This window comes from Leuciscus leuciscus (assembly GCF_965113295.1).
Source record: "Leuciscus leuciscus genome assembly, chromosome: 14".
NCBI lineage: Eukaryota > Metazoa > Chordata > Actinopteri > Cypriniformes > Leuciscidae > Leuciscus > Leuciscus leuciscus.
Window position 1 is genome coordinate 19205460 of NC_138738.1, and position 12707 is coordinate 19218166.

A 12707-nucleotide genomic window follows, 5' to 3' on the forward strand; every position below is an offset into this window, starting at 1 on the left:
TTCTCTCTTTATTCAAGTCCAAACTGTTAGAAAACAGCACAAAAAGTTTTTCAGACTGTAAATTAAATGGAACATTTTAAGTAAATAATTTTTTTTCAATGAGATCAGTAGCCTGGAAATCCAGACCCAAATCCGAAAGATTAAAGGTCTGGCATTGAGTAATGAAAATCACCCAACTCGAGGGGCGGCACCAAGCATGCATTTGAAAATCTCACTGCACGCAATTGGATAACACTACGACCAATCACAACAACACACGGGGTGACGTCTCCAGAGCCCCATACGCTTAGCTACCAGCGGAGCTAACTGGTAGATTAGACTCTTGCTGTATCCGGTCGACAAAACAGCAAAAACGTCCTTCTTGCAAAGTAACGATTCGAGCGCGGTCTTCTGTTCCTCTATTAGATAAAAAGCACAAGTTCATTGTAGTGGCCAAAGCCGTTTCAAACAACTGGTGTTCATCCATAGCCATCATGCAATGTTTACTAATGACTTCGACGTCGCAGCGCTGTCGTCATCTGTTTAGCTCGCCTCCGGCCCGCCTATATCAGATACTGTTTGGTGCAGCTCGGCTACGAGGGCATAGTTAATGAGCATTATTACTCAATGCCAGAGTGACTCGCTGACCAAATTCAAATTGTGCTCTCGCGAGAACTCAGGATTTCCAGGGTATGAGATCAGGGTGATGGCGTTCCAACTTAAGTGGCTTTGCGTGTTCGTTGTATTGCCCATGCACTTTACTTTTACCAGGCAGTTCTTGTATATTGCGTACTCTTTGTCGATTTTGTTTGTCCCATAAATGGTATAAAAGCCAAAGTGGGTCCAGACTTTGGATCTAAACACGGCTGGGGCATCTATTATTTTACTCACATTGCTGTGCGCCATCCCGTTAAAAACCTCTTTCTCTTAGGCTTGTTAACTTCTGTTCATGTTTCCCTCATTCATTTGTTGAGCGCCACCTCTAGGAGCCATGAAGTAGCGACACTGGGAAATCTATTTAGAGCACCTTATTTTATTCATTAAAATATCGATATTTGGTGCCAGAGAAACGATTCTCGTATCGCACGGAGTAGGACAACGATATATTGCCCTATCGATATTTTGTCCCACCCCTAATAAATATGCACACAAACACACACCAGCACAAACAAATAAATAATAGGAACCAAACCATATTGCTTAGAACAGTATTTTAGCAGGTGAGGTGAAAAAAGTAAAAACAAACCTGATCTGAGAACAGTGGGTTCTGTTACTCTCTTCCCATTTACATACGTTTCTGCTCCTTCACACGGCTCGAGAATGACAGCTGTAAACAACAGGAAGGACAACCATAAGGACTTTGGCATATACATGTACAAGTATGTGTGTTTTTACAGTAGCTGCATCATTAACAAACCTTCTCCAATTGGCCCAGTAGTGCTGGTGAAAGTGCAGTGTTCCTCTTTGATGAAGTGACCACTCAAAACAATGTCCTGTCTACTGCTGGCATCTTCTCTCCCCACCCTGAGCAAAGCAACACATCAAGATACCATAGTGCCAATTCTACTGAACAAAAGCATATATGTGTGATTTATATGCACGATGGAGAAAAGGAGAAGCTTGGGATTGTAACTAACCTAGTAATTCCATCTTTGATGTAATATAGGAGACATTCAGACATCAAAGGATCTTCATTCAGGTTCACAAGGTGGGGTGTCTGTAATGAGGGGCCCAAACATACTTAAAATCAACTTTACAGACTCAACTATTTTTGCATTTCCAGAAAGAAATACCAGTGCTTGCAAGGCAGCAAATGACTAGTCTTAAAGTTTCAGGCAAGTTTAGGTTCTAGGCTTTGGTTCTGTGTTAATGCTAAATGCCACATCAAAGTCTTGTGGCATGAACCTCCCTATTGTGACATATATTTCTGAGTGAAATAGCTTCTCGAATGAGACAAAATGTAGGACGAGATTTGATTGGATCTGATTGGAACTGATTGGATTGTTGGATCATTTGCTAATTGTTGCAATCTCATTGTGAGTGACAGGTTGCTTGAGGGGAGTCAATATTGTCCCAATATTCCATAAAATATAAGAATTGTCCATTTTGATTTCATGGTTACTTTAAATATATGAAAAAAGTCCAATCACAATTTGTATCCAAGCATAAGAAAGAAGACCAATTGCAATTCAGCAGACATATATTTAAATAGTCTCATTGTTGATGGTTACATTTTCAAATGGGAGATTTTCAAACATTTAAAAAAACTTAAAAGTATGAATCACAGGGGCAAAAAGAGCCACAAAAGGCTGAAATTATCTACAAACTAAAGTTCAAATGTAGTCTACGCATTAAACCGTTCTGAATTTAATCATTGGAATCAATGGTTTAAACCCAAGCCAAAGTGCTGTATACCGTAGCAATGCCTTGCGAGCACTTTCAAAATGTATTTGTACGACCTTGGAAAGAGGAAAATAAGATTTAAATTTTGATATCCATCAAAATGCATGCGATTCGATTTAGATATCACATAAGTAAGTCTCCAGACAGGAAAGCCTTTAAAAGCATCATAGGGCATGATGCTTGAGATCTGAAGTCTGCTGTACATTCACCCAGCAGTTTGCTTTAAAGTTTACTATAAAGACTTGAAGGAATTGCAGCACATCGGCATTCATATCAGCAACAGATCCCTAAATAAAGATCAGAGATGCGTTTAAAAGAGCTCTGATGGGGAAAGAACACACAGAGGTACATTCTGAGAGAATCGAGATGCAACCACACAGTATCCATGGCAACCAACCTCATTGGGAGAGAACAGCCCAACAGTGTCTATAAACACGGGCTGAGGTTTTCTCTGCGAGGGCTTCCAGAAAGGGAACGTAAAGACATTCACAGGCTTATTTAGTTATTTGAACACAACATAGCCTTATCATGTGGTCCACCTCCACCTGCATACATTTTCTCCCTACAGCCTTAATAATGACTTTACCTTCTTTGGTGAAAAGACTCCAACAGTTCCTCCATCCTCACGCATGGCCACACCCATCTCGGCCAGCAGTGCTTCTCTGTGAAAACCAATTTAGATGTTTTTAAAACTTATTGTTTAGGTTTATGACAATAGCATAACTAACACTAACGTAAAATTGCTTATCATTACATAAGGCTTCATATAACAAACCTGTCCATTCTGATGGCTTCTGTACGGCGAAGCTTCTCTTCCCACGTTTCATTGAGCTCAGCAATGATTTTCTCCGTTTCCTAGTTGGCATTGCAAACAAATTCAAGTTAAAATATGCCACCAAGTTCATAGTAGTTTTTTAGATTTATTAATGTGAGACGTACATCAGCAAAGCTTTTGGATTTAATTAATGAGGTGTAAAAAAAAATGTATTAAAGGTATCATATCAGGAATACTTACTAATATAGTACCGTATACCTTTAAGACCTCAACACTCCCTCCCTAGTACAAAAACACTACCTTAGTTTTATTAATGCAATCAAAGCCTCACAAACAGCTCATTCCGAAATCTCTTTTCAGTTTAAGGTACAGTTTAAAAGGTAAAGTTATAAGAAGTGTAGCTTTTTTATATATATTTTTTTAATTTTGATTTTAGTTTGTTTTAGTGATTGAAGTGCTTTTGTCATTTTCATTTATTTTTAGCTTTTTTTGTCATTTTTATTACAGTGTTAGTTGTATTTTACAGTCAGTTTTATAGTATTATAGTAGAGTAAGTTATTATATTTAAATATAATATTGATATTTTCTTTCATTTAAGATTTATTACAAAAACTATTCTTAATAGTTGTAGTTTCGGTTAATAATAACAACACAGTTTGTAGGTAAAAACAATTATGAAAAGATCCCTTTAATCTGGAGTTGATCCCTTAATATCTGGAGGCAGATATTTGTCAGATTTATATTTGGAGGCTTTCATTCAGTGTTGTCAGGCTTTTATACTGTATGGCAGTCACCTTGAGTCTCTCAATGGCTTCCTCGCTCCCTGGGCTGAACATGATGCGATCGTGCAAGTTGCTGATGGAACCAGCCCGGCTGGACAGGGCGGAGAGAGATGGAGAGGGGCTCATCCCCGTCATAGCATTGGTCACTGTGGAGAGATCACCTCTTTGATTGACAGCTTGGCCACTATTGTTATTGTTCTTGTAATCGGATATGTCTGTCGGGGAAGGGGGAGAGAGGTGCGGGGGGTTGTGGTGGGGGGGGTAGGCAGGGATTGACAGACACAGAGTTCAGAGAGAAGCAGACAGAAAAGGATGAGCAGAAGGAAGGAAAGGTAGAGAAAAGAAGACAGAGAAAGACTTGTAGCTTGAAATAAATTTGAATTCAAAGAGCAAGAAATTTCACATGTGAGGAGAAACGCTCAAGAAAGAACAGACAGTCACAGCCCAGTAAAGGAGACAAGCGGAAATAAAATAGGAGCTCTAGCGCAGGCACCCGGCAGCACAGAGACAGCCATCTCAAGCGCAATGTAACACTTCGACATTACACGTCGACCATCCAATGACAGCAACCTGAGAGCCATGTCTGAAATATTTAACAGGCATACATGCATTGATCTGGGCTGTTATTTGACACCAGTTGTGTTAGTGTACATTGAGCAGAATAATGGTGTTAGTCCGTTCAAGCAACTAAATGGCAATTCGTTCTTGGACTTAAAGATGAAAATTCTGTCATCGTTTACTCAAATTGATCAAGCCTTGGATTTAAACTACATCAAATGACGACATGAAAATCAAACGTCAAGTTATATCAAAACTTATTGGCTCTCGCATGTCATAAGACAAACGTTATTATGTTTTTTTATTTTTTTTATTCGATATGACAGCGAATAAAGACTTAAATCTCAGTTTAATCATGCAACTGATTAAGCCGCTTCAGAAAACTTTATATCAGTCAAATTAAGCTATATGCTCATTTTAGACCTTGAAACCCAACTGACACTCAGTATACAGACAAACACAGGTAAAACCTTTATCAAAATGTATTATTTTGTGTTAAACAGAAGAAAGCAAGCCATACGAGTTTGGGATGACATGAGGGTGACTTAATGATAACAGAATTTTCATTTCTGGTTTTTGAGTTTTGTGGCTTTTATATACATGGATTTGAGGTTTTCTGAATGCTAGTCACTAAAAATCTAATTTCTTCCAAGAAAACATACATAAAATCTTGATGACTCATGTTGCACTACACTGATTTTTGTCCAATTAAATGGTGTCTAGAAGAATTGCCCCGCCCCCGCAAACAACTAGAAAGTAAATAAATGGTTGATGACTGCAATGGTCCATCTCTCATACTAATTAACATACACTTTATGTAAGCAAATATTGACTGTAGTACATCTGGACATTAGCAATGAGCTCATATTTCTGCTAAAAGCCAGTGACTGTCATTACTGTCATCAACTAACTAGAATGATCGTCATCGCTGACCACAGTAAAACCTCCATTACCAGTTCAATTATACCCTCGTAAAATCCATTTGACAGTAAAATTTACATCCTACGTCTGTTAAAAAACAGCATTCACAAATCTTGTGAGCTACACACAGGAAATATCCTCCCACGCTGCTCTTACTTAGAGACACTGTCAGCATTTCATGTGATATCCACCTATCCAACCACTAAATATCATATATCTCTAGCTGAACAGTTATGCTAATATCATTTGAAATGCAACACTGGATATAAGTGGCTAAATAAACATATACTCTATAGAGTATATAGTTTGTCTTTGTAATGTCTCTGTAACCTTCGGCACAATAATATCTCTCAGCTCTGACAGTGCTGCTATGGCAACAGAGTGCTTACTCGGTGCTACTACACTCCTAAGAGAGCTACCAGGCAAGTATCTTGGGCAAAACGTGAGAAGACATGGCCTCTGGTGACGGATGACTAAACAAACTAAGATGTATATGTGCTCTTCTAAGCATATAGCAGCTCATACAAGAGGATTGCATAATGCATATTGAAGAAAGGTACTTCAGCTAATACTTTCTGCTCAAAGCAGTGCTGTGTGCCAATACGTTTCAACCTCCCTTCAGGAGGTTAACAAAGGCTTTACCCCCTCTCTACATCCATCTCGGGTTTAAATAATGGCTGCATCACACACAGAGCAAATGCAATCATTAATGCACTAAAAATATTTTTTCATGACTGGCCAGTCCCAGGTCTGAAAGCACAAATAGCCACTTATTACTGATGGACAATTTATCCATAGTACAAATAGAATATTCTTTCTGTTTACTCTTTGTCTGAATATAATCTATATCACTATTGGCACACTATTATAGATTAGATTAGGCAGACATGCAGAAATAGATTCTTGATGTAACAATTGCAGGTTTGGACGTGTTTGGAATGGTCTATATCTTCTCAAAAATCGACACGAACAAGGCCATAAATTATCCTTGCCTACATTCATTGCTTTAAAGAGTTGAGTTGTGTTACATCTGACATTAAGAAGCATTTGGTTTGATGTTCAGCCATTAATAAAGCAGCAGCTAGCAACAGGCAGACATTGTATAAAGAAAACACAAGCTGTCACTCAAACACACATCTGCACTAAGTCCCTCCCACTGCAAAATGCAGTCAGATATCAAACCCGAAATTATCGCATGCGTTTTTTCGCTTTCGTGATTCGGTGGCTCTGAATTGTCAAAACACCATTCAAAATGCTTGCTACGGATGCGAAAAACGCAGAAAATCGAACCTGATTCGATTTTTTTTTTGACGGGCGAAAGTTTCGGAGGCAGTGTACAAGCATGATTGACACAACGTGAGGTCGTATTTATTTTTTAACGTGCGAAAATTTCGGACGCGAATTTCGGACTGAGTGTGTGCAAGGGCCTTTAGTCCTATGTCCTGGATAATTTTAGTGCATGTTGTATATTAAATTGAATGTACATTTTTTTGTGCATCTCTGATTTTACAATTATGGTGTGATTTTTGCAAACTGTGTCCTATTCAGATGGAAGTCACATAAAAAATAATTTCCTTTCATTAGATTACAAAATATGTAAAAAAAAAATTGTTTCAACTTAAAAAAGTAAGTGGTATTGCTACCTGAACATTTTAAGTTTAACCAACTTGAAATGTGAAGTTGTACTAAGTGACCACTTAGATATTTGAGTTGACTAAACATAAAATTTTCAGGTAGCAAAAACTTTTTTTTTTTTTTTTTGTATATTGTAAAGAAAAGTAGAATATTGTGTGCTAAAGTGGCTAAAGTGTGCAGACACTTTGGTGTCCACTGATTTCAGCATTAAGACACAATTCTTATTCAATGAAAAGCATATGTAAATAGAGGGCAGCTAAAGAACATTCACTAGTATGACAGATGAGTGGATGAGTGAGATCAATTAGCTCATAAGTGTGACATCACATTTATCCCGCTCTGCACTGCAAGCCAAAAGAGAACGATAACGAAAAAGAGGAAGTGAGAAAGAGAGAGAGGGAGGGAGACAGCCCTGCATCACCAGACTAGATAAAGCAGCTTTCAGCTCAGAAACCACAACAGCAACCAGGGTTAGAAAAAAAGCAACTGCCAAATAATCACATTATATTATATATTCCAAAAATTGCATTTTAGTAATAATCATTTAGATTATTAGAAGACTATATTATGTTTATCTATTACAAATGCAACTTTATTAATTCTATCCTAACTTTCCTAATCTATATTATTTATAATTATTAATATATTAGATACTAAATAAGTAGCAAATATATTAATGTTTAGTATTTATATAATGATATTTCATAAATCAACAATTACAAAAGATAGTTAAAATATTTACAAGTACACCTAAAAAGAAAAATAGTTTGATAGCTCAACAGTCAAACATTTATGGCTCTCACTGGATATGGCTCTGATATGATTTTTGTATGTTGAGAGAGTATGAATTTTCTCTCAAACCCTTGAATAGACCCTGATGCTGCAGAGATCTGCTTTATCCATAAAAACTGCAAAAGCGTAGAAAAGAGAGTGAGATAGAGCCCAAGAAACACACATTTCAAACCAGCAAAATCTTCAACTGGCCCCCGAAATGCTGAGAGAATGACAAAGAAGAAACAAGAGTAAGAGGAATAATATAGAAAAAAAATATATATATACAGAATAATACAGAAAAAAAAAAGAGAAAAAGAGAGAGGAAAGTGAGACTCATTGTTTCACACAAGAAGACTTTAAGTGCTCATAGGACATTCAGAGTCTAAACTAGACTTTTGAAAGTCACTTGACACTGAATTGTACCAAACCCAGAGGGCTGGACTCCAGACCGTCTGTTTTAAGGCATTTCCCCGCTGGGATCACCATCAAGAGACGATAGGATGAGAAAAGAAACGAGTGATTAGAAGAAACAGAAATAGAGTTAGGAGTGCACAGGGAAGAGTAGAGGACCCAGTGGAACCTAGTGAGTTTTTTAAATAGTGGACATAGTGTGTGTGTGTGTGTGTGTGTGTGCGTGCGTGCGTGCGTGCGTGCGTGTGTGTTAATTTTAATCATCCATGATTATCTTTGCAACTCTCTTCTATCTCTTATAGAGACAAAAGCTCTGTTCCAAAACCTAACAAGCCTCCTTGCTGTCTACAACCTACATAGGCAGCTGCCTTCTAAGAGAACATCAAGGAATCTCAAAAATGTACACATTTCGAACATTACCCCTGCATTCGAATATGCCTACTTCCATACTACAGGTATATGGGTGAAAAACAGTATGTGAGATGAGTAGTACAGTTTGTCAAAATTATAGTATTTATTAAACATTAGGCGAAAAGCACTCAAATGACTTGCTACTTCCAGCGAGATTCTGAAGTGCGCAACCGAAAGAAACTTTACTATGAAGCCACAGGAGAGAATTTGTGAATGACAGTGAAGCGACATAAATGACCCTGTAGGTCACATGACGTAGTACGTCTAAATTAAATTCTAAACATCTATAAACTTATTTTTTTAATGGTGGCGAAGTAGGTTTAAAACCAAAAGTAGAACCAAGTGTATTATATAGTAAGTGATTTTGGAAGCAGCTTATGTTGACATCAACTTCATGGGGTGCAAAAATAATGCCCTGCACTGACACTCATTTGAAAATCTTAGAAAGCAGTCTACTTAAGTTCAGTTGTCTATTTTTTTTAACAGCCTTTGCCATCTGTGGTGCCTTAAAATGCTGTTTTATAGGCAGCTTACTAGGATTTGGAACAGAACAATAAATCATTTGCAGTAATATATGTTTCAGTACCAGAAAGAAATAGCAGTCAATGAGTCACATTAACTGTCTGATGAAATACTTAGAATGAATAGAAGGTGGTGTCAGAGCAGATAAAAAGCAAATGGTCTTACTCTCAATGATGTCACCCAGGCCCTGGGCATAGAGGAGGTCCTTCAGACGTCCCACCTCTTCTTTCAGTTCACGCACCAGACGGTTATTAGGATCTTCATTGATCACAGCATTACAACGGATCTGTTTAGCCCTGTCCGCATACCTGCATAACACACACAACTGTTAGTGAGTGACTGCAGAATAAATAAGTGGTAATATATATACAAAATTGTGCTTTAACAATGTTGCTTTTCTTTTGGCTATCACATTATATATATATTGTACATACATATATCCATACAGTATTATAAAGTAAAAAAAAATCCATTTTAAAGAGACATTCTACTCTATTGCACACACACACACTTCTGATAGGTGCCCAATTACTCTTTTCAGCAGTGTTACTGCACACCAGCATCTTTGAAGGGCATTTCAAGAGGGAGGCAGGTGTGCGGAGAGGAAACGGGAACATTCTCATTATGTAACATACTGCTATATCTGTCAGCTCATTAACAAACCTCAGACAGAGAGAAAAAAATGACAAAACTGGTGTTTTACTGAGGCAGAATACCTGAGAGTGCTGAGCGTTTCATCATAGTTGATGTCGGCTGGACTCAGAGCGGCCACCATTGCAGTGCGAGAGTTGCCACCTGTACGAGGTCAAAAGGTCAATTGTTTCAAGAGCGAGAATATATTATTATCCTGTTTCATGCGACAGAACACCTTTGATACATACCAAGGTTCTCTCTCAGAAGCCAGGTCAGTACCGAATCCCTATAAGGAATAAAATTTTCCACTTTCTTCTTTTTTTTGTTCTGTGAAGAAAAGACAAAAAATTATATTATATTATATTATATTATATTATATTATATTATATTATATTATATTATATTATATTATATTATATTATATTATATTATATTATATTATATTATATATTGTTAGAAAGTTTGGAGTTGGTAAAGATTTATTTGTTATTTTTGTAAAAATTAAGGATATGATTATTTGATCAAAATAATATAATATACAAACAATAATATTGTGGAATATTATTAAAAATATTATTATAAAATAACTGTTTTCTGTTTATTAAAATATAATTTATTTCTGTGATTTTCATTCAATTGAAATTTCATTTCAAGATTTTTCATTACTTAATTCTTTAGTGTCACATGATCCTTCAGAAATTATTCTAATATGCTGATTCGATGCTGAAGAAACATTTCTTATTAATGTTGAAAACAGTTGTGCTGCTTAATATTTTTTGTCCAAATTTAAAATGTGATAAATTTTTTCTGAATTCCTTGAGAACAGAAAGTTTAGAAAGAACATAACTTCTTTGACACAGAAATAATTTGTATTATTGTAAATGTCTTTACTGTCACTTTTGATAAATTGAATGTGCGTCCTGAATAAAAATCATACAGACAGCAAACTTTTGAATGGTAGTGTATAATAAATGACTGACAGACAGACAGATGAAATTTGATCAACAGTGTTATACCTTGTTTAAGCCAGAATCCTGCAAAAATAAGTGATAAAATACATTGCAGGTGATTAAACTGACACACATTGAACTTTTTATGTTGAAAATAATAAATCATCAAACATCCTCAAGGCTCAAAGCAAAACAAAACACTTACCACCTCAGCCAGAGCTGAAATGACTTTTCCCAGGGTAGTGAGTGATTTATTGATGTTTGCTCCTTCCTGGGACGGAAGGGTAAGTAGAAAAAAATAATTACAATTCCCAAACTCAAAGTACTAAAGATACTATTCTTCAATATACTAGATTATATTTAAGATAGAATGAATAGAAGTGCTGTCAAAATGCTCTCAATGCACTGAGAGTAGGAAGTATGTGAAGAGAATTAGACACACAAAGGCTTTTCACACTGTTGTTCTACACCCGGCTTATAACCCACAGGTATAGGAACATTTCTCACTTGTAATTTAGTCTTTTTTTTTTTTTACTCAGGATTATGAAACCCTGCTCCAGAGAAGGGTTATTGTTGGGGTTACTGGTTAAGTTTTTGCTGTACTAACCCAGCATACAGTACAAAGCGAAGCGGTATTAGAATGATAAGGGCTAGACAACAGTGTGCCTCAAATTCACATGCATTGGCCAATCACAGAAACACTGAGTGTTGTATCTGTGTGTTCGCTGTCATTTCAGCGTTCGAGGGGAAAAAGTCAAATGGTGATGGAAAACGTGTCAATTGTGAAATACTGTAGAGACCTTTTAATTTTTACCTTTATAGTCTAAAAAGTCAATTCAGGAAAAAATGTATGACAGTCAGCATTTATATAGTATATAATATACGCAATCAGTGCTAGAACTTTGTGTAAACAGGTCACGTACTGACACCGCAAATATGCAAAAAAGGAAATTAACCCAGAGTCTAGGAATCTACAGTTTGTAACTTCAGTGTATGAATACCAAGGATTATTTGTTAAATAAAATAAATTAAATGAATCTGGGTAAATTATGAGCAATATGAAAAGATAACCCAGATTCGTTTAACCCGGGGTTTACAAATGACCCAGGGCTAACTATTTCAAGTGTGAAAAGCCATACAGAGTGGGTACAATAATGTGGAAGTCACAGGCCCTGTTTACACCTGGAATTAAGAAGAATTTAGTTTGATCGGACGAGAGAGACACATTCCTGTTTACACCTGGTGTTTTAATCTGTCTCTTTTGTCCACTTTCGACCACTTCTGTCTTGATTTCTTTGAGGGGAGGGTCTATGGGTGGGTAAATGTATGGGCTTTTTCAGATCTTTCAATCTAATCAAAGGAGACAACGGAAAACATACGGAGAGCAGCAGCTTTTGCTTCTGCTCTGACAGCCATTACAAGTCAGAAATGGTGATAGAACATTGAGCCTGGTACGTTTATCAAACAAAACTTAGGTCTTTAGTCGACAAAGTTTAAATCCCATCTGGTTAGTGCCCTTCTATTTATGTGTTAGTGCCCTTTCTGTTTCTATTTTTTTTTACGCATTAGGTCAGTAGGCGGAGTGCAGGCAGCCTTTTGTGGCTGTTCGAACGTTCGAACGTTTTCAACTACCTCTGGAAGTGGTCGAAAGTGGACAAGCTCAAAACGTTTTGGACCCCATTTACACCTGTATTTGGTGTCGTCCACTTGTGATCCAATCCACCAAAATGCATCTTAATACCAGGTGTAAACAGGGCCACAGAGATACTGAGGGAGTTAGAGAGCATGAAAGAACAATAGAAAATGGGAAGTGACTTTGGACAGCAAAAAAAAAAAAAAAAAAAAAACTCACCTTGAGCCGTGTGCCTTTGGCTCCAGTGGAGTCTGCTCTCTCACTGCCGGCTAAATCCACCAGACTGATTTTGCTGACCTAACAGAGAGGTTCAGAAGAGG

The 12707-nt window shown here is 37.0% G+C and overlaps 1 protein-coding gene across 5 annotated transcripts in view; it reads right to left on the bottom strand.

Moving 5' to 3' along the window:
* The window catches only part of kif1aa (kinesin family member 1Aa), a 74163-nt gene that overhangs the window by 30606 nt on the left and 30850 nt on the right, over window positions 1–12707 (bottom strand). For 4 of the 5 annotated variants that reach the window (XM_082136052.1, XM_082136051.1, XM_082136054.1 and 1 more), the window contains exons 9-20: window positions 12607–12684; window positions 10960–11025; window positions 10821–10838; window positions 10053–10131; window positions 9888–9966; window positions 9337–9479; window positions 3952–4085; window positions 3158–3237; window positions 2969–3044; window positions 1617–1696; window positions 1397–1503; window positions 1226–1306 (exon numbers count right to left, since the gene is read on the bottom strand). In XM_082136052.1, the coding sequence (XP_081992178.1) occupies window positions 1226–1306; window positions 1397–1503; window positions 1617–1696; window positions 2969–3044; window positions 3158–3237; window positions 3952–4085; window positions 9337–9479; window positions 9888–9966; window positions 10053–10131; window positions 10821–10838; window positions 10960–11025; window positions 12607–12684 (1021 nt within the window). Of the gene's footprint in view, window positions 1–1225; window positions 1307–1396; window positions 1504–1616; window positions 1697–2968; window positions 3045–3157; window positions 3238–3951; window positions 4155–8008; window positions 8048–9336; window positions 9480–9887; window positions 9967–10052; window positions 10132–10820; window positions 10839–10959; window positions 11026–12606; window positions 12685–12707 lie in introns of all 5 variants that reach the window. The other variant, XM_082136050.1, reaches the window with a different exon arrangement.